Source organism: Pelophylax lessonae (genome assembly GCF_965119305.1).
Source record: "Pelophylax lessonae genome assembly, chromosome: 8".
NCBI lineage: Eukaryota > Metazoa > Chordata > Amphibia > Anura > Ranidae > Pelophylax > Pelophylax lessonae.
In genome coordinates, this window is record NC_138775.1 from 93,716,171 (window position 1) to 93,743,204 (window position 27,034).

A 27,034-nucleotide genomic window follows, 5' to 3' on the forward strand; every position below is an offset into this window, starting at 1 on the left:
TTAAAACGGATTTGTGAAGCAAATCAGGGTCGTAAATTTCTGCAGTGCAATATGGAATTTGAGTAGATTTGCCTTTTGGGGACCCATAATGATTATCCAGTAAAGATCCACAAATAGTAGGTTTTAATGCAAATGTGTAATTTGTGTCAGAGACCAGATCTTGCTTGAGAGGTCAACGAGTAGGTCAATACAAGGCTTCCTCTGATTGGTTGATGTGGAGATCGAGACATCTGGCCACCTCTCCATCGGAGAGACTTATTCATTGAATATTCACAGAATAGCAGAGATGTGAAAATACTGAATACTATCTGGCAGTAGAGGGGTAGTCTCTCATACTGTTGCTAAAACACAACTCTGCATATTACATACATATGTGCACTCAAATTCTTTGGTCGACCATGGCGAGGCATGTTCCAATTTGAACTTGTCCTGTTAAACCGCTGTATGGTCTTGGACACCATGCTGCAGCTCAGTTTCAGGGTCTTGGCAATCTTCTTATAGCCTAGACCATCTTTATGTAGAGCAACAATTCTTTTTTTTCAGATCCTCAGAGTTCTTTGCCATGAGGTGCCATGTTGAACTTCCAGTGACCAGTATGAGAGTGAGAGCGATAACACCAAATTTAAACACACCTGCTCCCCATTCACACCTGAGACCTTGTAACACTAACGAGTCACATGACATCAGCGAGCTAAAATGGCTAATTGGGCCCAATTGAGTTGAGTTATTTTGAGGGGACAGCAAATTGACACTGTTACAAAAGCTGTACACTTTTGTGAGATACTATATAGATCTATATCTATAAACCCCCCCCCATTAAGCCTGAAATTCTTTTAAAATTGCCTATGAACTAGTCTTTACATAAGCTGCACTGGCTTTGGGTTGAGTTTTTAACTTGCCATTATCTACTTGTATACATTCCATTTGACCTTTGCTTGTGATGTAACAGGTACCAAAAGTCATTTGTGTACCAATGTAAAATTTACACTGCTAGAATGCGAGACAACCTGCACTTACATAACCGTCTCTTTCAATGGTAGCTCGGATTTGCTCAGAACCTGGAGTGATTGTAAACTTGGATTTGCACTTCAGACCATGCGCAAGTGCCTGCTTTGCTACAGCTGCAGCACGACCCATATCTTCATAACTGGAATTTGTACAGCTGCCAATAAGACCTGAAATTTAAGAACAGGAATGTTAATGCCTTTTCACTCCAAATAAAAAAAAAAGGCGGGTAAACCAGTTTCCTGGGAAACTTACCAACTCTGATATCCAAAGGCCATCCCTTCTGTTCTGCAACAGTTCCCACCTGAGATACAGGTGTTGCCAGGTCCGGGGTGAAAGGTCCATTGATGTGTGGCTTCAGCTATTGGAAGTGAGGAATGTTTAGGTCTTATTCACTTGGATGTACTGTTCTGTACATATGTACAATTGACCATCTTTACCCACACAGGTGTTCTGTGCAGGCAGCCCATTGGTATGAGCAGGCAGAGAGCTGTACAGATCTCCAAGCCACCATAGTATGTAAATCTGTGTGGGACTAACACACAGATTGGAATGCAGACAGACTGCATTCCAATCAGTGTGCTGGTCCTGCATGGATGTACATTCAGGGATGTGCCTGGAGATCCACCCAGATCTGTGCAGCCGTTCACCTGTTCTTATCGGAGCAGGCTGCCTGCACAAACCCCTAAAAGCCTCCCATATGGGGGAAGATTTTTCTGTACCCTCATGCAAAAAAAAAAAAAAAAAAAAAAAACACACACACACAACACAAGAAACCCCCCCCCCCCCCCCCCAGTGGAATTTTGTAACAAGTTATTCCGCTCCATCAATCTGTGTTTACCTCATCCAGGTTAAGTTCAATCAGCTGATCATATTCACACCCTTCATCTGGTACCAAGCTACTCCTGAACTCGTCTGCCAAAGATGCAACTCCTAAAACACAGGATAATAAAAAAAAAATCTGAATTGGATGTAAAATTTCTTAAAAGCGGTATCTCAGGTACACAGGTAAAATGTAAGCAACCAATGTAAACAGCGCTATCCGGATGTAGGGGATACCATAAAACCTCCACAATTGTAGGAATCCAGTGAGGAGTCTGAGAATTTTTATTGAACAAAAAGTTAATATAAAAAAAAGGTTAATATAAGGATACCAAGCCAACATGGACAGATGTAGCTAGGTCAATGTTAGCGGAGTCCGGTGGATGGAATGGAAAGGGCCACTGGAGTGTGGTAACCAGACGCTATGTAGAGCCACGGGCGGTTGGGAGCCAAGACAGAACCCGCCGACACTCCTATGTGATGTCGCCACGTCTCAGGAACGGAAGTGCCATAACAGGAACAGGAAGCAGATCCAACCAGCCTAGAATGCAAGGGGAGAGACTTGCCGTGACAACGCATTTTGCGCGCATGCACTTTCTCAAGTCACGGAATTGACGACAACAGTGATATTTAACCACTTTACCACCGGAGGATTTTGCTGTCTTACATCCACTTTTTGCGATTCGGCAGCTATGCTGAACCCTGCAATCTGACCCTGCCTGTCACTTAGGAGATCCTAGTATGGCTGTGGGCCTCGCGCTGTAGGAATGTGTGAATACAAAAAAAGGGTAGTGCAATTAGCTGCCTGCTGCAAGAAAAGTGCTAGTGCTTTTGTGAATGTGGGACAGTGATTGCAGCGCTGCTAATAAATAAATATATATACATATATACATATATAAATACTAAAATAACTATATGCAATGTGTTTTCAAATTAATCTATGTTACTCATATAAAATTAATACATAAATAAAGTGCTGATAAGGTCTGAACCCTGTGCAAATAAGCAATGAAAACTGTGCGTAGTGAGCAATATAACTGTGCAGATATTACAATGTAAAACTCATATGTAAGCTTGATAGTAAAGTGCAACCAAAGTGCATGATATACAGTCCATATAACAGTCCTTTAGTGTAAAACAGGAGCTTAGTGCTTAATCCTTGTTGCTTCAGGGTCTCCCCCTTTGGGTATCTACTTACCACTGGGTGGTTGATTTGAAGCAGAGTAAGCTGGTGTTCCTGTGGCTCCTGTAGGGCTGGTTATGCTGTAAGCTGGAATCGATCCTTATCCTGAATGTGGCAATCCCGATTGTCAAACATTTAATGGTATAACGCCTATATCATATTCCTAATCGCGGTGCGGTGGTGAGCTGCTCCTCAGCGTTCGCTACCCCGACCGGAAGTCACGTGGCTGCCTCTCGGCCAATGGCTAGACGCGTTTCGCTGTGAACACAGCGTCATCTGTAGCTACAGATGACGCTGTGTTCACAGCGAAACGCGTCTAGCCATTGGCCGAGAGGCAGCCACGTGACTTCCGGTCGGGGTAGCGAACGCTGAGGAGCAGATGACGCTGTGTTCACAGCGAAACGCGTCTAGCCATTGGCCGAGAGGCAGCCACGTGACTTCCGGTCGGGGTAGCGAACGCTGAGGAGCAGATGACGCTGTGTTCACAGCGAAACGCGTCTAGCCATTGGCCGAGAGGCAGCCACGTGACTTCCGGTCGGGGTAGCGAACGCTGAGGAGCAGCTCACCACCGCACCGCGATTAGGAATATGATATAGGCGTTATACCATTAAATGTTTGACAATCGGGATTGCCACATTCAGGATAAGGATCGATTCCAGCTTACAGCATAACCAGCCCTACAGGAGCCACAGGAACACCAGCTTACTCTGCTTCAAATCAACCACCCAGTGGTAAGTAGATACCCAAAGGGGGAGACCCTGAAGCAACAAGGATTAAGCACCAAGCTCCTGTTTTACACTAAAGGACTGTTATATGGACTGTATATCATGCACTTTGGTTGTACTTTACTATCAAGCTTACATATGAGTTTTACATTGTAATATCTGCACAGTTATATTGCTCACTACGCACAGTTTTCATTGCTTATTTGCACAGGGTTCAGACCTTATCAGCACTTTATGTATTAATTTTATATGAGTAACAGATTAATTTGAAAACACATTGCATATAGTTATTTTAGTATTTATATATGTATATATATTTATTTATTAGCAGCGCTGCAATCACTGTCCCACACTTAGGAGATCCGCCCGCTTTGTTTACACAAGCAGGCGGATCTCCACACTCGATTCCCCGACGATCGGGGAAGAGCAGCGCCGATCGCCGCTGCTCCTCCCCTGGCCCGACTCCCGCTGTGACTGAACACAGCGGGAGCTAGCCTCCGGCGGCGAGCGCGCGCGCCGCCCACAGGGAGAGGAGTCCAGCGACGTAGGTCTACGTCGCTGGACGATAACGAGCCACATTGCTGCAGTAGCAGCAATGTGAGCAGATGGCAAGTGGTTAAAGGCCATGGATGAGATGGGCGGGGAGTGGGAAGAGCTATACACACACACTATCTCACAAAAGTGAGGAGTACACCCCTAACATTTTTGTAAATATTTTATTATATCTTTTCATGCGACAACACTGAAGAAATTACACTTTGCTACAATGTAAAGTAGTGAGTGTACAGCTTGTGTAACAGTGTAAATTTGCTGTCCCCCTCAAAATACATACAGACATTAATGTCTAAAACGCTGGCAGCAAAAGTGAGTACACCCCAAGTGAAAATGTCAAAATTGGGCCCAATTAGCCATTTTCCCTCCCGTGTCATGTGACTCGTTAGTGTTACAAGGTTTCAGGTGTGAATGGGGAGCAGGTGTGGTAAATTTTGTGTTATCACTCTCACTTTCTCCTTCTGGTCACTGGAAGTTCAACATGGCACATTATGGCAAATAACTGAGGATCTTAAGAAAAGAATTGCTGCTCTACTTAAAGATGGTCTAGGCTATAAGAAGTTTGCAAAGACCCTGAAACTGCGCTGCAGCATGGTGGTCAAGACCATATAGCAGTTTACCAGGACAGTGTCCACTCAGAACAGGCCTCGCCATGGTCGACCAAAGAAGTTGAATGCACATGCTCAGCGTCAAATCCAAGGGATGCCTTTGGGAAATAGACGTAGGAGTGCTGCCAGCATTGCTGCAGAGGTTGAAGGGGGGGGGGGTCAGCCTGTCAAGTGCTCAGACCATACGCCGCACACCGCATCAAATTGGTCTGCATGGCTGTCGTCCCAAAAAGGAAGCCTCTTCTAAAGATGACGCACAAAAAAGCCTGCAGTCTGCTTGTCTTCAGCAAGCCAAGGACATGGATTACTGGAACCATGTCCTGTGGTCTGATGAGATAAACTTATTTGGTTCAGATGGTGTCATTGAGGGAACCGTGAATGCCAACATGTACGGTGACATACTGAAGCAGAGCATGAACCCCTCCCTTCGGAAACTTGGCAGCAGGGCAGTATTCCAAACATGATAACGACCCCAAACACACCTCCATGATGACCACTGCCTTGCTAAAGAAGCCAAGGGTAAAGGAGATGGACTTGCCAAGTATGTCTCCAGACCTAAGCCCTATTGAGCATCTGTGGGGCATCCTCAAATGGAAGGTGGAGGAGCTTAAGGTTTCCAACATCCACCAGCTCCGTGAGGTCATCATGGAGGAGTGGAAGAGGACTTCAATGGCAACCTGTGAAGCTCTGGTGAACTCCATTCCCAAGAGGGTAAAGGCAGTGCTGGAAAAAACGGTGGCCACACAAAATATTGACACTTTGGGCCCAATTTGGACATTTGAGATGTACTCACTTTTTTTGCCAGTGGTTTGGACATTAATGGCTGCGTGTTGAGTTATTTTGAGGGGACACTCACTTCTTTACATTGTAGCATTCTTCAGTGTTGTCACATGAAAAGATATAACATATTGAATGTTGAAAGTGAGACATTTTGAAATGTCATGCCAAATATTGGCTCATTTTGGATTTCATGAGAGCATCACATTCCAAAAAAGTTGGGACAGGTAGAAATAAGAGGCCGGAAAAGGTAAATGTACATATAGGGAACAGCTGGAGGACCAATTTGCAACTTATTAGGTCAATTGGCAACATGAATGGGTATAAAAAGAGCCCCTCAGAGTGGCAGTGTCTCAGAAGTCAAGATGGGCAGAGGATCACCAATTCCCCCAATGCTGCGGCTGAAAAATAGTGGAGCAATATCAGAAAGGAGTTTCTCAGAGAAAAATTGCAAAGACTTTGAAGTTATCATCTACAGTGCATATCATCATCCAAAAGATTCAGAGAATCTGGAACAATCTTTGTGCATAAGGGGCAAGGCCAGAAAACCCATACTGGATGGCGGTGATCTTCGGGCCCTTGGATGGCACTGCATCACATACAGGAATGCTACTGTAATGGAAATCACAACATGGGCTCAGGAATACTTCCACAAAACATTGTTGGTGAACACAATCCACCGTGCCATTCGCCGTTGCCGGCTATAACTATAGGCCAAAAAAGAAGCCATATCTACACATGATCCAGAAGCGCAGGCGTTTCATCTGGGCCAAGGCTCATTAAAATGGACTGTGGCAAAGTGGAAAACTGTTCTGCGGTCAGGCGAATCAAAATTTGAAGTTCTTTTTGGAAAACTGGGACGCCATGTCTTCCGGACTAAAGAGGACAAGGACAACCCAAGTTGTTATCAGCGTTCAGTTCAGAAGCCTGCATCTGATGGTATAGGGTTGCATGAGCAGCTTACACATCTGGAAAGGCACAATCAATGCTGAAAGGTATAGCCAAAATCTAGATCATATGCTCCCATCCAGACGTCATTTCCAACATGACAATGCCAGACCTCATACTGCATCAATTACAACATCATGGCTGCATAGAAGAAGGATCCAGGTACTGAAATGGCTAGCCTTCAGTCCAGATCTTTCACCCATAGAAAACATTTGGCGCATTATAAAAAGAGTAAGATGCGACAAATACCTAAGACAGTTGAGCAACTAGAAGGCTGTATTAGACAAGAATGGGACAACATTCCTATTCCTAAACTTGAGCAATTTGTCTCCTCAGTCCCCAAACATTTGCAGACTTATAAAAAAAAGAAGGGATGCCACACAGTGGTAAACATGGCCTTGTCAATTTTTTTGAGATGTGTTGATGCCATGAAATTTAAAATCAACTTATTTTTCCCTTAAAATTATACATTTTCTCAGTTTAAACATTTGATATGTCATCTATGTTGTATTCTGAATAACATATTGAAATTTGAAACTTCCACATCATTGCATTCGGTTTTAATTCACAATTTTTTCCAACTTTTTTGGAATCGGGTTTGTGTATAAAAACACACACATACACACAATCTCACAAGAAGACACCCCTCACATTTTTGTAAATATTTTATTATATCTTTTCATGTGACAAAACTGAAGAAATTACACTTTTCTACAATGTAAAGTAGTGAGTGTACAGCGTGTATATTTGCTGTCCCCTCAAAACAACACAGCCATTAAGGTTTAAACCGCTGGCAACAAGAGTAAGTACACCCCAGGGTCCTTTAACACGGTCCGCTTTCCCATGAGCTCCATTCTCTGCTCAACGGGGATCGATCTGCCGATCCCCGCTGAGCAGGCGGATTACAGCTCTGTCTCCGCAGTGCGGAGAAGGCGGTGTCAGAGCCCCGCTGCTCTCTATGGGGGAATCGGATGAGAGCGGACCACCTGTCCGCTCTCATCCGATCCCCTGGACAGATGGAACATAGGGTTTCCATCCGTCCGGATTTCACGGACAGGATCGGATGCGGATGGCAGCGGGTGTCAGCGGACATGTCTCTGCTGCTCCATAGGGATGCATGGAGGATCCGATCAGATCCGCCTAAAACAACTGACAAGCGGATCTGATCGGATAGTTCGTGTGAAAGGACCCCAAGTAAAAATTTCTAAATTGGGCAAAAAGTGTCAATATTTTACCTTAACCCTCTTGGGCATGGAATTCACCAAAGCTTCGCAGGTTGCCACTGGAGTCCTCTTCCACTCCTCCATGATGACAACAAAGAGCTGGTGGATGATGAGAACTTGCGCTTTTCCACATTACGTTTGAGGATGCCCCACAGATGCTCAATAGGGTTTAGGTCTGGAGACATGCTTAGCCAGTCCATCACCTTTACCTTCTTTAGCAAGGCAGTGGTCATCTTGGAGGGGAGTTTGGGGTCATGTTGGAATACTGCCCTGCAGCCCAGTCTCCAAAAGGGAGGGGAATCATACTCTGCTTAAGATTTCACACTGCAGGTTGGCATTCATGGTTCCCTCAATGAACTGTAGCTTGCCAGTGTTGGCAGCACTCATGCAGCCCCAGACCATGACACTCCCACCACCATGCTTGAATGTAGGCAAGACACACTTGTCTTTTTACTCCTCATCTGAATCCCGCCACACAGACTTGACACCACATGAACCAAATAGGTTTATCTTGGTCTCATCCGACCACAGGACATTGTTCCAGTAAGCCATATACTTAGTCTGCTTCCTTCTGGGACAACAGCCATGCAGACCATTTTGATGCAGTGTGCGGCGTATGGTCTTAGCACTGACAGGCTAACCCCCCACTCCTTCAACCTCTGTAGAAATGCTGGCAGCACTCATACGTCTATTTCCTAAAGACAACCTCTGGATTGGACGCTGAGCACATGCATTCAACTTCTTTGGTCAACCATAGCGAGGCCTTTTCTGAGTGGAACCGGTCCTGTTAAACCGCTGTATTGTCTTGGCCAACACAGTTTAATGTTCTTGGAAATCTTCCTAAAGCCTTGGCCATTTTTATGTAGAGTAACAATTCTTTTTTTCAGATTCTCAGAGAGTTTTCTGTGTCATGTTGAACTTCCAGTGACCAGTATGAGCGAGTGAGAGCGATAACACCAAATATAACACACATGCTCCCTATTCACACTTGAGACCTTGTAACACTAACGAGTCATATGACATCGGGGAGGGAAAATGGCTAATTGGGCCCAATTTGGACATTTTACTTAGGGGTGTACTCACTTTTGTTGCCAGCAGTTTAGACATTAATGGCTTTGTCAAGTTATTTTGAGGGGACAACAAATTTACACTGTTATACAAGCTGTACACTCACTATTTTACATTGTAGCAAAGTGTCATTTCTTCAGTGTTGTCACATGAAAATATACACCAAAATATTTACAAAAATGTGAGGGGTATGCTCAATTGTGAGATACACACACACACACACACACACACTTTAGAATATATTTTCTGTTATATGAAGTTTTGCATGACACAGTTTGGTAGTACTGCACACAGCCAATAGCCCTGATGTTAATGGGTTAATGTTAGTCTAGGATGGAAATTGGCTCTGCCGGCTCCCTGCCCATCTCATCCGTGGCTTTTAAATATGCAAGGAAAAAACAACCAACCAAAAAAGGTCCTCTGAGTGTAGACTGTAGGTTTAAAATGTATTACAATAAAAAGGTAAAACCCACATGAAAGTTCATGAGAAGAAGCATATAGGGATGTTTTATAGAGTGATGTGAAGCCCAATGTAGACGTCCTGAGGAGTAGGGGCAGTGGTGCCCATGCTGGTACCGTGTCTCCCTCTCGGGTCCTGTTGAAATCGGACAGAAATGGATTGAGATGAAAAAGCTCCAGCTGGTAGCGAGGGCTGAGACGCACGATAGAAAGAAGCATCGCTCTTCTGACATCACAGGTCCGCAGTGCGTTTAAGCAGGCGCAGTAGATGAAAAGAAACAATGCGCGCTCCTTTGCCAAGCTTGCATCTCAGCCCTCGCTCCCAACTGGGGGTTTTTCGTCCCACTCCATTTCCACCCAGTTTCAGCGGGCACCAAGAGCGAAACACTGCACCAGCACGGGCATCACTGCCCCCTACTCCTTAGGACGTCTACATTGGGCATCATATCACTCTATAAAAAAACATCCCTATACGCTTCTTCTCATGAACTTTCATGTGAGTTGTACCTTAATTGTAACAATTTCAAACCTACACTCAGGAGGCGCCTTTTGTTTGTTTTTTTCTTCACGTTTAGGGAAGCAGGTTCTAGATTTCCATGTACCAACACCTAACTATTTAGGTCTATTGTTATGGCTTAAATATCGCCGTAGCAGTTACAATTCTGTGACTTGAGAAAGCGCATTCGCGCAAAACGAGTTGCCATGGCAACGCTCTCCCCTTGCGGTCCAAACTGGTTTGAACAGCCTCTTGTTCCGATCATGGCACTTCCATTCCGGAGTCACGGCGACGTCACATAGGAGAGCCAGCAGGTTCCGGCATGGCTCCCAAACACCCATGGCTCCACAGAAGCTGGCTACCACATTCCAGTGACCCTTTTCAATCCATCCACCGGACTCAGCAGACATTGGCCCAGCTCCATTTGTACATGCTGGCTTGGTATCAGTATTTTAACCTTTATATCAATATCTTGATTCAATAAAAATGCTCAGACTCTGGCTTCCTACAATTGTGAAGGTTTTTATGGTATCATCTACATCTGCATAGCGCAGTTTACATTGGTTGCTTGCTGGATAGTCATTTTATGTACTAACTTTGATGGCTACACTGGATTAGTTTGGGACAGTGTACAGTGTTGCTTTCCACAGTCTAACTCTGAGGACATTTTGCTGTTTACAACACAGGTAAACTACAGTGACGGAATTTAATATATTTTTTCTTTTCCCCCCCGACATTCTTAGACACACTTATTTGTTTTTTTTTGTTAGATGTACACCACAGAGGACATCTGCAGGACTAAAACGTTGAGGTTGCAAAAGTCACATCATCCTAGCAAGGGATTCAAGCACTATTCTTGATCCTCACAGCGATCAGACTTTTAAAGAAATAAAAAAGTGAAAGAAAAAAATGCATGCTCATTCATACGGCTGCAACATCACTGGAGTGCCAAGCTGGAAAGGGAGCAGGAGCAGATGGATTAGGATCTCAGAAGAACACCAAGAGGCTAAGCCAGCTGCCGATAAAGTAATCTGGGTGGATCCTGACAGATCCCTCCAGAGTCTGGAGTTGTTCGAACATCAGCCAGGAGCAGGCTTTAAGTTCACGCCTTTTAATTTAGAGCAGTATGGGCAAAGCTCTTTTGGCCTTACTTCTGCAGGGCACAGGAGTGCATTTAGTTCTGTACTTCTATGACCCAGTTCAGCCAAAAGCAGACTGGCACCTGACATCACAGGACTGACCTAGACAATGTCAGGATCCAACCAAAGTCATGACCGGCAGCTGGCTCAGCATCTCAGTGTGGAACCAAGAGCCTGAGTCAGTCGCTCCTGCCTGCTTCAGTCTGGCACTTCAGTAAGCATTGGAGGGGCAGAGCGCTCTGCGCTCAGGGAGGAACTGAGTAATCTTTGATCGTTTAGTTCTTGGTGTAGAGGAGACGGTGGACAGACGCAGCACCAGATCAATTCTGCATAGGTTTAAGTATGATTGTTTTTTTAAAATTCCACACTTCTTTAATCATCTTTGGAGACTATGGTACCCTAATTGTAGGGAAGATTGGTATCACTCAAGACTATCACACCCTTTCCAGGTATGACATGGATTCTTTCCCCTGCAGAAATCCTCTCAAACGTAACACTTTAGATTTATTAACTACAATCGATAAATCGCCACACCACAGGACTACATGTCTTGAGGATGGGATCATTATTGTGGCATGATCTCATGATTTTGAACACTTGTATGGAAGAGCTTAAAAAAAAAAAAAAAATATATTGGTAGAAAGCACTGATAAACCGCTAAATCGACTAAAATGGGAGACCTAAAGCAGACCCTAGAGAACCCTTTATTTCTGGTTAAATTGGTGCATAAACTAGTAAAATGTAGAACAATCGTAAGAATTGTGGTGAAACACTTCTATTGCTGTTCCCACTCCTGTATCTATGAGACTTGGAGGCCTCTTTGCAGATCATATGAACTGGCTCTGGCAGAGGGTACACAAAAGCTACACTATCAAAACACAAGTGTAAGTCAGGTGACAAGAATGGTCATTTGGTGTCATATTTAGCTTGACAAGATTATCTTTCATGCACTATTCCTAGAATTTATAAGACATGCCTATATAAATTGGATAAATATCTCAGTCCAGTACACAGGTGATGAACTTGACAGTTTTAGATTCCTTTACTTAAAGGAAACAAAATTTATACAATTCTAACCTAAAATACGACCCGAGACTGACTGATATCCAGTAGAATGGTATGCATTATTCAAAAGAAAAAAAAAAAAAAAAAATGTATTCACTACCTTGGGCTATATTCACATTGTGTAAAAGTGTAAAAGCACATGCATTCCAGCACCTGCATGCAGCCACACACAAAAAGGCAGCACTGCACAGAAAAGCACACAAGGGTGCCATTAACCTCGCTAGCGGTATCCCCGAGCGTGACTCAGGGTAGGAATTTTCTGCTATTAGCGGTATCCCCGAGTCACGCTCGGGGTGAATGGCAGAGCTATGCAGACAGCGCAGCGGAGCGTCTCTTACCTTATCCTGGCGATCCAGCGATGAGCTCTCATTGCTGTGACCGCCAGCCGAGATCTCCGCCACTCGTCTGTCGATAGGAGGACTTCCTAGTTCCGTTCCCTGGTGCATGGGAGCGGAACTAGAGAGGGATATTCAAAAAAAAAAGTTCCACAAAACATATACATATACATATATACATACATATATACATACATATATATATATATATATATATATATATATATATATATATATATATATATATATATATATATATACATACACACACACACACACACACACACACACACACACACATACATACATATACACATACATAATATATATATAATATTATATAACGCATGAATTATAATCTAATCAATAATATAATTTTATTATATATTAAATAATAAAATATTATTGATTCGATTATAATTCACTTGTTTGTGTGTTTCAAATTTATCACATCTGGGATGTCTACTAGAGACTTGTTTTGGTCAGGTTTAAGTCAGTAATTACTAAGAATTGTAGGCCTATAACACAACGCCAAATTTCCATGAAAAGAATTGTACCGCTTTTGGAACAGAATTCCTGACAGAATCATACCGCCAGGGAGGTTAACGGTACACACACACACACACACACACACACACACACACACACACACACACACACACGGTGCGGTTTACCCGCATAGAGAAATCTCATGGTGTAAAAGCACCAAGCAATTTCAGTGTGGCTGCATTTCAAAAACGGTACATGGACCTCTACCCTGCATAAAACACAGGCACAGTGGCCTATTCTAATAAATGGGTTGCTGTGCACGCATACTGTGGCAAACACAGCTGCATATACAGTTGTGCTCATGGTTACATACAAAGGAAGAATGTATGATTTTTTTTGGCCCTTTTGTAGAGAATATGAATGACAACACAAACTTTCACTCATGGTTAGTGTTTGGCTGAAGCCATTTATTATCAATCAACTGTGTTTACCCTTTTTAAATCATAATAATGACAACAGAAACTACCAAAATAACCCTGATCAAGTTTACATACCCCAGTTCTTAATACGGTGTATTGTCCCCTTTAGCATCAATGACAGCTTGAAGTCCTGTGGATGAGGCTCTCTTCTCAGATGGTAAAAGCTGCCCATTCTTCCTGGCAAAAAGCCTCCAGTTCCTGTAAATTCTTGGGCTGTCTTGCATGAACTGCACATTTGAGATCTCCCCAGAGTGGCTCAATGATATTGAGGTCAGGAGACGGAGATGGCCACTTCGGAACTTTCACTTTATTCTGCTCTAGCCAATGACAAGGCGACTTGGCCTTGTGTTTAGGATCATTGTCATGTTGGAATGTCCAAGTACGTCCCATGCACAGCTTCCGGGCTGATGAATGCAGATTTTACTCCAGTATTTGATAACAAACTGCATTCATCTCGCCATCAATTCTGACCAAATTTCCTGTGCCTTTGTAGCTCACACGTCCCCAAAACATCAGCGATCCATCTCAGTGTTTCATAGTAGGAATGGTGTACCTTTCATCATAGGCCTTGTTGACTCCTCTCCAAATGTAGGATTTTTGGTTGTGGCCAAAAAGCTCAATTTTGGTCTCATCACTCCAAATGACTTTGTGCCAGAAGGTTTGAGGCTTGTCTCTGGGCTGTTTGGCGTACTGTAAGCAGGATACTTTGTGGCATTTGCATAGTAATGGCTATCTTCATAGGACTCGACCATGCAGCCCATCTTTCTTCAAGTACCTCCTTATTGTGCATCTTGAAACAGCCACATCACATGTTTTCAAAGATTCCTGTATTTCACCTGAAGTTACTTGTGGGTTTTTCTTACACATCCCGAACAATTTTCCTGGCAGTTGTGGCTGAAATTTTAGTTTGTCTACCTGACCGTGGTTTGGTTTCAACAGAACCCCTCATTTTCCACTTCTTGATTATAGTTTGAACCCTGCTGATTGGCATTCTCTATTCCTTGGATATCTTTATATCCCTTTCCTATTTTTCTACAGTTCAACTAAGTTTTCCCGCTGATCCTTTGAAAATTCTTTTGCTTTCCCCATGACTCAGAATCCAGAAACATCAGTGCAGCACTGGATGAAAGATGCAAGGGTCTGTCAGGAGTCCAGAAACTCGACCTTTTATACACACACACACTAATTACAAGCAAACAGATCACAGGTGCAGATGGTTACCTTTACTAGCCATTCAAACCCCTTCATGTCAACTTGTGTGCATGTGATCAGTCCAAAGACCAGGGTGTGTAAACCTTTGATTAGGGTAATTTTGGTAGTTTCTGTTGTCATTTAAAAAGAGTAAACACAGTTGATTGATAATAAATGGCTTTAGCCAAACACTAACCATGAGCAACAGAAAAGTTGTGTTATGCATATGCTCTGAAAAAAGGCCAAGAAATCAAACTCTGCTAGGATATGTAAACGTATGAGCACAACAGTATGTGAACCGGGGCTTACAGTTTTAAGCATGTCCAGAAATCCTGTATATTTCCAGCCTGCATAAGGCTTTACTCATTTTTAATACCCAAGTCCAGGAAACACCCATTCTATGTGAATCATATAGACCCATTTTGGTCTTTAATATGTTAAAATACTAGCTAGAATGCTGGCTAATCTTCACCATTCTATGATCTATTTACAGACTAGATCGGTTTTGTAGCCAGTCCTACAACCAATTTGACCATTTGCAGATTACCAATTTACAGTGTCTGTATGAGTCCCTGGCACAGAGCAATTCTAGAATTGGATATACACAAGAAATTTGAATTTGAGAGCCTTTAAGGCTCGTTACTACACTGAATGATTATTCAAAGTAAAAACTCAGAAATAAAAATGACTAACAATAAAACAGCGCTTGCAATAATACAATTGACAATCATAAGTAATCACGTGTAAAATACAGTGCAAAAAATTCTTAAAAGTGCACTAGTGCTAGAAAATTGTCCATAAATTGTGCACTATTAGCAAGCACAATTGCAGTGCCTCAAAAAAATCAAGCGGTGCAGAGTGTTTTACTCCCCCTCCTGTATCCCTACTCACCAGAAACAATGGACCCTCAGCAGTTTCAGTCTGGGAGTCAGATAAGCTTGAAACTAATAAGATGAATCCACTTGGTTTAGCACTCTGTCACAGTATATCATCTTATAACAAATCTTTGTAACTCAAAAGAAACAGACATGTTCCTTTTGCGGTTATACTATTCCTATGTTGTGTTTTTTTATTCTTTTACGCAAATAAAAATATTAAAAAAAAAAAAAGAAACAGACAGTCCACATCGTGAAGTCCATAGAGAAGAGTATTTGATTGCACATAAATTCATTTACTTACAAAAAGTTTCATATGAAACTGGCATGTAGAAAAAACTAGCGTGTGTTCCACGGATAACAGAAGTGACGTCAATTGTTTCAGTGTACCCGGAAAACGTTGATGCGTTTCGCCCCACATTCCAGGGCATCAGACAGATGTCTGACCCCCAGACTGAAACAGCTGAGGGTCTATTGTTTCTGGTGAGTAGGGAAACAGGAGGGGAATGAAGCGCCCCAGCACATTTTTTGAGGCACTCCAAGCACTTTCTATTAACAAACACAATTTATAGACAATTTTCTAGCACTACTGCACTTTAAGAATTTTTTGCACTGTATTTTACACATGATTACTTATAGGATTGTCAATTGTATTATTGCAAGTGCAGTTTTATTATAGTCAATTACTACACTGGCTGGATAAATGAGCAGACAGCCTGCTTCTAGATTAACGAGAACATGGCCCTTTTTGAGACAGACATTAGGAAAGGATGTCCCTGTCTCCCCTCCCCTTTGCCTCAGCAACTGAATTGAACAACTAGCAAAGTTGCTCCATGGAAACCCACCTAATCCTGTTTTTCTATTGGCGCCCTGAAGTAAAGGGTGTCATTTTTACATTTGTCATTTTCAGGTTTAAATCAGTATTTTTTTTTTTTTTGGTGGAACCCCTAAACATTTTCTGAAAGCAGAGGCCCTGGGAAATAAAAGGGTGGTCATTGCAAATATGTATGTTATACAAATATTGGCGTAGCTGTTTATCAAATGTAAAAATTTAAAAAAGGAAAAAAAAAAAAAAAAAAAAAAAAAAAAAAAAAAAAAAAAAAAAAAAAAAGGATAGATGTGGCACCAAGGAAATGGACATCAAACATGTCAAGATTTAAAATTGTGCATGCTGGAAGTCGCAACAAACCATGGTACCTAAATCTCTTCACACCCCACTATGGAAAAAATGGGTTTTGACTTACCGTAAAATTCCAAGTTCCTTGATGGGACACAGCTTCTCTATTCAGAATAGTGTTATACTGATCCCTACAGGAGACTACAGGACACTAGGCAGGATAAAAGACTTGGCTACACCTATGGGCAGTCCCAGATGGTATACTCCCTCTCTGCTATATAGGTCTTCAGTTTAGTAACAAGCAGTGTCAGAAGTATTAAAAATGCTGTGTCAGTCAGTGAAATGAGAACTAGATTTTATGGCAAATCAAAATAAGCATTTTCTCTTTTTTTCGTTGACAGACAGCTTCTCCATTATTCAGAACCATAGGGACTTCCCCAAGCAGTGCCAAAACATGAGGGGTGGGACAAAAATCCCAAAGGCTAAACACAATAAGCAACCAGGAAAATAGGAGTGCAAAAAAACTAAAGCCCAACCTGAACACCACCCCCAAAGAGAAACAGACCCTCTAAATAGCAGCCTGAAAAACTTTGCAGCCAAGGAAGCATCCGCCGATGCCAACACATCTACTTCGTAGAATTTTGTGAAAGGGTGCACAGACGACCAAGTGGCCGCCTTGCAAACCTGTGCCACTGACACCCAATAACGAAAGACCGAAAAAGCACTAAGCGCCTGAGTAGTATGCCGTTACAGGGAAAGGAGGAACCTGAACCCTGAGAATAGGCTTGAGACACCGCCTGCCTGATCCATCTGAAAACGATCACAGAAGAAGCAGACAGCACTTTTCTTGGACTGTCCGAGATCACAATTAGAGAGTGAGCCCTGAAAAGACTCAGTGACTGCCAAATACACCCAAATCGCCCAAACCACATCCAAGGCATGCAAAGCAAATTCTTTTAGGTATTTAGGCCTGGATACAGGGAAGGCAACACAATGTCTTCATTCAAATGGAAATTAGAGACTACCTTAGCAAAGAACGACAGACAAAAAAAAAAAAAAAACGCTAAAAAAGACAACTTACGAGGCCAACACCTGGCCCTTGATGGTACTCAAGGGCAATTTTCACTAAACACCTCATTGAAGAAAAATCTAAATCCGAGCCACCGAAAGAATGAGGGTGAACGCCAAGCGGCTCACCATGAAATGTATGCTTTCCACATACGATGGTAGATCTTCCCAGGGATAGACCTCCTAGCCTGCAGCAGCGTCCAAATCACCGACCCAGGCAAACGTCTATCTTTCAGCACCTGGCTTTTAAGAGCGAGGCCATCAAAGTCAGCAACTGTAGCAGGATGGAAGATAGGCCCTTGGGGACAGTCTGCAAGGGACGTCGGCAACCAGCTGCACCAGGTCGGCGTACCAAGACCGACGAGGCCAATCCTAAGCCCCTAGAATGACCAGAATCCCCTCGGCCTCGATTCTGCGCAAAAAGCAGTGGTATAAGCTTTGGAAGAGGAAAGGCATAAATCAGATAATACTGGCCCCACAGGGCCATCAGAGCGACTGTGGCGTCCACCAGAGGATCATGTGACCTTGCCACGAACCTCAGCACCTTTGTTGAGCAGGGGAGCCCTACCGGATACATATCTGCTGAAACACATCTGGCTGAAGGGACCCCTGGTCCAACGCCTGTCGGCTAAGATAGTCCGCCTGTCAGTTTTACACTCCTGCAATGAGTATGGCAGAGAGGGCCGGAAAGAGGCGTTCTGCCTACCAGAGAATGCAGGCTACTTTCAGGGCTGCCAACACACTCTTTGTTCTGCCCTGGGTGACTGACATAAGCCACCGCCATGGCATTGTCCAACTGAATCCGCACCAGAAACCCCCAGTGGCGATCCCTCCAGTGATTCAGGCACAGCCTGATTGCCCGAAGTTCCAAGACATGCATCGATAGTCTGGATTTCTCCAGCATTCAACAAACCCAGGAGCGATCCCAGGACACCTACCCACCCAGACTGGAGTCTGTGGTGACCACTGTCCAATACAAGGGAAGAAAGGATTTGCCCTGCCAAAGAGCGAAGCCACCAGACGACCAGAGACCCCTGGTTTCCTGGCTAAGCCAGGTCTGATTGTCCAGAGACTTGACACTTGTTCCATTTTACCGGGATCTCCTTTTGAATGGACCTCATATGGAACTGTGGAAACGGGACCATCTCGAAGATAGATACCATCAGGCCTAGCACTGGCATGCAAGTCTGAAGGGAGGACCATCTGCTGAAGAACAGGAGATGAATCGCAGCATGCAATGCAACTTCTGAAGTTGGTCCAGAGGAAGATTCCAGAGTCAGACCCAAAATAATCCAATTTCCTGGATGGAATCAGAGCAGACTTCTGGTAATTTAGAAGCCAACCAAACTCCTTCAGGGTCTGTATAGTGATCTCCAGTCATTCATCAAGGCAGTAGAGGACTCCGCTTGCAAAAGGTCATCCAGATAGCCCAGTACCACAATCCCCCGCTGACGTGGCAACGCCAGAACCGCAGCCAACACTTTTGTTAAGTCCCGAGGAGCATAGGCGAGACCAAAGGGTAACACCACGAAATAAGGTTTGTCTCCTACAGCAAAATGGAGAAAGCTCTGGTGTTGTGCACAAATTGGAATCTGCAGGTAAGCATTCTTGATGTCGATAGAGGCAAGAAAACCCCCTGATGTAGAGATGGCACCAACATGCAAGTGGACTCCATTTTGAACTTCTATCCCCGCACAAAGTAGATCAGGGCCCTGAGGTCCAGAATTGGATGTACCTTGCCAACTTTGTTTGCAACCGTGAACAGGTTTGAGTACAAATAATCAAAAAGAAACCCACGCTAGGCATATACAATATATAGGGAAAAAATATGCAGTATAAATGATAAAACTCAGAAAAAAAAAAAAAATGTGTATATATATATATATATATATATATATATATATATATATATATATATATATATATATATATATATATATATATATATATATATATATATATATATATATATATATCTCCGCGCTTGCCCTTGCAAAAAATACAAATAGTCATATAATAAAGTGCTCTTGTGCAAAAATAGAATAAATTCATAACATCAATAAAATGCTAGAGGTCCAGCAGGTGCTGGAGGGGAGAGAGGAGATACCTTAGCTTTTATTCATGACGTCCTCAGACACTGCACTGCCATCTGCAAACAAAGTTAGTTTGCATCTCTCAGGTCGGGATAAGTCTGAGCGGTTGTTGAACAGGACTCTGCTATCAGAACATTCCACAGTGAACCTCCACTAAACAGAGGAATAGCATCTTCTCCAAGATATTTCATTACAAAAAAGGGTCAACTTGCAAATTGACTCTATAAACTACGAACAACTTTTCTTCAGAGCAAGAACAGCCCCAAAGATCCTTTGCAAGTCGGTGTACAGCAGTGGTATGGCGGTATCCAGCAGGTGTATTGGCGCTCATCTCACCAGTTATAAGCCTTACTGACCCCCAGGACTGAAATAGCTGAGGGTCAATTACTTCTGGTGAGTGGGGACAAAGGAGGGGAGTGAAGCACTCCGCACGGCATGATTCGTTTTGAAGCACTACAGCACTTTCATCTTTAGGCACTTCAGCACATTCTGTGGACATTTTGGAGCACTTTTAGCACTCAAAGCAGCAATTTATGAGATTTTTTGGAAACACCTTAGCACTTTATTGATGTTCTGAATTTATTATATTTTTTGCACAGGAGCACTTCATTGTATGACTGCTATTTGTATTTTTTGTAAGGGCAAGCGCTGTTATTACCATTTAGGTTTGAGTACAAACCCTGAAATTGTTCAGATCCTGGAACAATCACACCCTGAAGCAGCAGGTTTTGCACCACCCCGAAGAGTTTGCAATCGGTCCGGGGAGACGCACACTGATAGGAAGAATTCTTGCTGAGGGCAAGATCAAACCAACCTAACCAGACAGTATCACTTCGTGGACCCACTTGTCTTTTACCGAGGAGGCCTACAGGCCTGGAAAACCAGCAAAGATGTCCCCCACACCCCAGGCATGGGTGAGGGCACACCTTCATCCTGAATGAACCTTGTCCACAGGTCTAGAGAATCCCGCTCTCTGCTGGCCAGACCAGGGCCGCTTGGAATCTACTGAGGAGGACTTGAATGGTTTTGAGTGGACCCTGAGGGACGGAAAAAAAAAAAAACAAACACACACCTTTGCGAGCCAAGAAAGACGGGCCACGTCTGCGACGAGATTCTTTACTCTTCCCAGACTGTGGATGAAAGGTACTCTTTCCTCCCTGCAAGGTTCAATGTCATCATCCAGGGTAGCCTCAAACAGATGATCCCCTTGAAAAGGTAAATCAGTCAGTTTTTTTTTTTAGACGTCCGGGCCGCAGAAAAACACTAAGGCTCCTTTCACACTTGTGCGATTTTACCGTGATTTTGACTGGACTTGAAGTCTATGGACCTCAGAACACATCAAAGTCAGACCAAAGTAGTCCCTACACTACTTTTAAGTCGTGACTCAATGCAGATATAAATTATATCTATATACAATATAAACTGTTCTCATTAGAAATCATGAAGTACAATTTGTCATGCGACTTTGCAGTCCCAAGTCGCAGGACAAGTCGCACAAGTGTGAAAGGGGCCTTAAGCCATAAATACACACCTAAGCACCACTGCCAAAATGGATAGCTTAGAAATCAAGGGAGCCACATTCAAAGAGGCATCGCAGACAATCTGCAACCCCTGGACCAACTGGCCTGCCAACTAGGGATCGACCGATTATCGGCAATGCCGATATATCGCGGGACCGATATGCACTTTCCCCGATATATCTGAATCAGCACCTGAGGTTACCGCTATTGCCAATATTTCAGGAAAGTGCTGTACCAGAGTGATGCCTGCAGCTAGAGGCATCACCCCGGTACCCGCGTCCATAGCCGACGGTCGGCTGTCTTGTAATGACAAGCAATGCAGCTGAGAAGCCGCTCGGCTGTCATTACAAGGAGCAGGAGGGGACGTCTCCTCCCCTCTCACAGCTCGCCCGGGTCTCCTGTCCCACCGGGAGACCCGGGCATCCTACCTGCATGGCCGCCCGAGAGAAGGCCCGATCAAACCTGCATTCGGCTCTGATCCATGTAAAAAAAAACCCGGCGGTTATGTCATGACATCACTTCCGGGTACTCAGCAGCAAATTCAAAAAAATGTGAGCATTCAAAACAGCCACTTGGCGTTTTAAATGCTTTTAGGTGCAGAGGAGGGGTTTGGGGTCTTTTAGACCCCCAGATGCCTCCACCAGAGTACCTGTAAAAAAAAAAAAAAAAAAAAACTTTTAAAATGTCCAAAAAAATAAAAATCAGCTGATACCAATATCCGATGACCAAAATATCAGTATCCAGTTCAGAATCCAGCTGAACTCCCGCAGAGTTCCTATGGTGATCTCCAGGTTGTCCACCAGAGCCCAGTACCGCGATCCCCCGGTGGCCTAGCAAGGCTAGCACCGGGGCTTACGCTTTTGTGAGGACCCGAGGAACAGAGACAAGACCAAAGTAGTTGGAATGAGAAGGTAGGCATCCTTGATATCGATAAAGACAAGGAAATCCCCCTGACACAGGGATGCCAAAACTGTTCGAATGGACTTCATTCTCAACTTCTGCACCCGCACAAAGCAGTTTAGCGCCTTGAGGTCCAGAATTGGACGCACTTTGCCTTTCTTCCTGAGAACCGTGAACAGGTTTGAGTAAAAACCCTGAAAATGTTCAGAAGTCAGAACCAGGACAATCCCCCCTTGAAGGAACAGGTCTTGTACCGCCCCAAACCTTGCACTAAGGAAGTCCACTGATCCAGAAACCAGCAAAAGAGTGCAAAACATTGCTAAGGGACAATCCCCAATGCGCTGGCAGCACCACCTGGTCACCAGGCACAAAGCGATCCTCAGCAGAGAGGGAGAGGCCCCACCAGACTCCCCACCCGCAGAGAAAAGCCCCTGCAGCTACCAGGATAATCTGCACTACACTTGTGGCTATCAGAAGTAAAATGATCCAGGAGTCAGCACCAGGGGATGAGGAGGGCTCCCACAGGACTCCACCATCATGGCCGCGGCTATTTTCAATGGCAAACCACAGCAAAATGGCTGCCAGACTACAACAAAAAGGCAGCATCACAAGGCATACAGGGACCCAGGCGGGCACTGCTCCAGACAGAAGCACCCCTCCATTGAAATGGGGGGGCTGTTGGCCAGGAGGAACGCTGCGACTCGAACCGGGACCCTGTCATATGAAACCTCACGAGGCATCTAAATCGCAGGCCAGCCCCCGCCCAGTGGGGCAATGTCGCAGCCGACCTAGCGTGGAGCCAATGTCTGCGTGCTCCCACTTGACCTAGTTATCCAGCCATCGCCCAGTCCGGCAGTTTCCCCATCTAAAAAATTGCCAGGACCAAAGATCCCAGAAAGGCACAACATCCTTACTCCTAACTAGACTGAAAAAAAAAAAAAAAAAAAAAAAAAAAAAAACTGTGTGGCTATAGCAGAGAGGGAGTATAACCCCTGGGACCGCCCATGGGTGTAGCCAGAATTTTTTCTCTGCCTAGTGTCCTACTCGTGTAGGGGGCAGTATAACCCAATGGTTATAAATACCAGGAGCTGTGTCTGTCAATAAACGAAGGAGAAAAAATATAAGTTCCTTAACTACAAGCTTTATAAAGGTCTCAAGGATTCAATTAGGTTTGGTCATAACTTGTATAAAGGGCCAGTTCACATCACATGCAGACTAGTTTTTTCTGCATCAAAAACATGGAAAGTAGGTTGTATGGTTTCCAATGGCATAGTTCACACCAGTGTGGTCAGATCCAGAAAAAAAATAAAACAAAAGTAGAACATTGTGCATTTTTCCTGTACTTAAAAAAACGCAGTACAACATGTCAAAAATACACCAGACCCCCAGTACAGTTAGGGGGGGGGGGGGGGGGGGAAGTGCTTCTGGAAACACAAAAAAAATGCACTGGAACGCGTCAAAACCGTGCATGCAGAAATGCATCCGGTACAGATCTGGAGTGCGTTTTTGCGGTGTGAACCAGCCCTAAAAATGATACAAATATTCAAATAGTTAAGATTTTCATACAATGTTAAACATACAAACCTGAGCGGCCTGTTTTTTCCAAATATTTTTTCATGCGATGGTTATAAGGGAACACTGATGTTGTGGCTCCAATCTCAGCTCCCATATTACAGATGGTGGCCATACCAGTACAGGAGATGGAGTCCACACCTGGACCATGGTACTCTACAATTGCTCCTGTGCCACCTTTCACTGTGAGAATGCCTGCTACTTTTAGAATGACATCTTTTGGTGAAGACCAGCCAGACAGCTTTCCAGTTAGTTTAACACCAATGACCTAGAGAGGGCAAAAAAAAAAAAAAGATTTTAAAGAAATTTGAATGTGTATAGTAGAAGATTTAAATTATACATTCATACATAACATTCTGGAAGTTGCATCCAAAGAGCATATTGACTTTGTTATGAATTTAGGATGAACATGAATTTCCACAAATATAGTGGCTTCATCTTTGGACATTATGATGCACTTTAAATATTTTAGAATGTTTTGCACTTTTACATGACAGCCCAACAGAGACTGCTCTACCCGATTAGGAGCTGAAACCAACATTTAAAGCCCCGCCCCACCCCACCCTCACCTCTGTTTCCCCGTCAGGCTAGGATGTGTCAATTCTTGTCAGCACATTCTTTTTTTTTTTTTTTTACCTAGCATGCTCTTAGGCAGAGATCCTGGTTTTAAAAGGTGGCCTTACAGTATTTATTCAGGATGATTCCCGAGCATAGGTCTGCAAGGTCCCCCTGAAGTGCCACTCCTGTGAACAGGTCCTGTGGCTTGTTGCACCCACTCATTTTGGAGGGAGGCCATGCCTCCATCTTAATCGAGTGAGAACCCCTGCGCTATCACAACAGAGATGAGACGACAATACAAAGATAGCAGACAGCAAAGAAAAGCTGCAGCTCCTAGTTCAACTTCGCCAAAAACACTGAATAGCTCTAGAAACAAAACAATAGTGAAGCTGTGCTCATCCAATACATATAACAGTGGATCAATAAATGGCATATACAATACACAGGTATAGATACTGGTTGGAACGATTTAATTGGACCTGCATTTATAAATGTTTGATACATGGAGTGGTGTTTATGGAGAATTTGATTGTTGTAATACATCAGAATTTAGTTCCCATCCGTTCATACCAGTGCGACTTGTCATGCGATTTGACAGGTCCAAATTGCATGACAAGTTGCACCCTATTGTCAGCAATGGAACTGCTCAGATCAGAGCGGTGCTGCAAATTTAAAAAAAAAAAAAGTTCCTGCACTATTTTGGTGATTTCAAGTGTGACTTGCATAGATATCTATACATGTAGTCGCACGGATTATAAGGAGTTTTGATTATACTCTGTTTCTTTCACTTTAGGTTTGTAAATACCGTATCTATGGTATATGCATTTATATTTTGACATTTTTACAGTGTCTTAGGTAGCGCTGCACTGTTTATTATTTTTTATGTTGATACAATCCATGTCAGTTGTAATGCCAGCTGCTTAATCACCCTTATATCATTCGTTAGCGCAGTTTGACACCTTTCAAAACACATTGTATTGCTAGCTGTGATTGGTCAGTGATCACATGGTACAGACAGGGCCAATCACAGCCCATCTGTACCATGTGGTTAGCCAGAGTTAAACTTAACAAATCCGTTTCATTCAGTAAAATACTTTAATAAAATATATATGAGAACGCTGTACTGCACTGGTGACCGCATGTTAAAAAATAAATAAAAAATTGCAGTCACATGATCCCACTTCCCTGCTGGCTGACACAGGGGAGATCATATGACCAGAGCAGCCTGAAAGTATACAGATTTCTAGAATAGGTGTTTGGAGGGGGAGGGGGGGGGGGGGGGGGGGGGGGAGTATTTTTATGATTAGCCAAGTTTATCCTGGAATTCTACTTTAAATCTTTGACTCGATCAGATGGGAGAGCAGTCCTTCGATCAGATAGAGCAGTTGGCTGTCGTGTTGAAGCGGTGGAAACAAGATTTAGAAGTATAGTATAGAAGTAACCCTGGATTTTTGTATAGCTGTGCAATACAAAAGCATTTGATGATTATTGGAACAATAAAATGATTACTACAAAACAGTTGGGAATATGAAAAAGACAATTCCAGATACATACACTAAAAATTTTAGTCAGGATGAAAAAATAAAAGCTACCAAGTGTAAACTCACATTCGGACATTTGAGTTCCCAGGGAATTCCAGCCATGACATCCACAGCATCAGCACCTCCAACACCAATGCAGATGCCCCCTAGGCCTCCTCCATTTGGAGTATGAGAGTCTGTACCAATCAGAAGCACTCCAGGGTAGGCATAATTTTCCAAGATAATCTAAAAATAAAAAACACATAGCTAATCTTAACCAAAAACTGTTCAGAAGAAAAAAAAAATAAATAAGTGGTTGTTGACCCAATCAGATCTTGAATAGTATCATCTTTAAGATCCTTATAAAGTGGAATTCCAGTCAAATTCTATCCAAGCCTAAATCTACTCCCACCCACTTTCTCAGACTATTCTATCTACCCTGTAAAAGAAAAGAGGTCTACTCTTATCTATTCTGAAGCTGATTAGGTCACATGATCGGGTTCCAGTACCAGCTTCAGTGTAGAGAGGCAGCGACAATAACTGCAGAGCCTGGAACATGAAGTCACTCATAGGCTTACTAAGGGGCAGCCCTGGTTGGCTTTGCCTGCCTCTACACTGAAGTCAATCGCTGCCTCATAGTAAGCCCTTTGGGTGCCGTCATTACCTAGGCTCTGCAGCCTTTGTTGCTGCCTCTCAACCCTGAAGCTGGACCCCGATCATGTGACTGGACCTGAGTGGATTCATAATGGGAAAGTATAGACATCTTTTACAGGGTAGAGAGAATAGTCTTAGAAAAGGGGGGGGGGGGGGGTAGATTTATGCTTAGTTGGAATTTGACTTGAATTCCACTAAGAGCTTAAGAACACATAAGGGAGCCATTTTGAAGTACTCTACTGCTCCTTAAAACAGTGTCCAAGTTTTAACTAATGATTTCCAGTTGGCAGAACAAGTATCTAGCAAAATATGAACAAACTTACAAATAAAAAAACACTTCAGGGCATACCCAGCCCAAAAGATTATTACTGTTCCTGCAAGCGTTCCCAAATTATTCTCTAAAGCAACAATATGAAACTAAGCCAGGTTTCATTGTTAGACATTCCTTTTGCAGCTGTAGCAAAAAATGACTTGGTAAATATTGAATGGGATAGAAACATGCACAGATCATAGCGAACAGAAATCATTTACCAATTCTTACATGTGCTACGCTTTGTCACTAATATGGAGCAAGGTTACACTACTTGCAGTGC

The 27,034-nt window shown here is 43.4% G+C and overlaps 1 protein-coding gene across 1 annotated transcript in view; it reads right to left on the reverse strand.

The window, feature by feature from the left end:
- Positions 1 to 27,034, reverse strand: part of ACO2 (aconitase 2) — a 74,675-nt gene that overhangs the window by 36,537 nt on the left and 11,104 nt on the right. The window contains exons 5-9 of the mRNA XM_082264740.1: positions 25,875 to 26,033; positions 23,722 to 23,977; positions 1,847 to 1,938; positions 1,261 to 1,366; positions 1,018 to 1,175 (exon numbers count right to left, since the gene is read on the reverse strand). Coding sequence (XP_082120866.1) covers positions 1,018 to 1,175; positions 1,261 to 1,366; positions 1,847 to 1,938; positions 23,722 to 23,977; positions 25,875 to 26,033 — 771 coding nt within the window. The remainder of the gene's footprint in view (positions 1 to 1,017; positions 1,176 to 1,260; positions 1,367 to 1,846; positions 1,939 to 23,721; positions 23,978 to 25,874; positions 26,034 to 27,034) is intronic.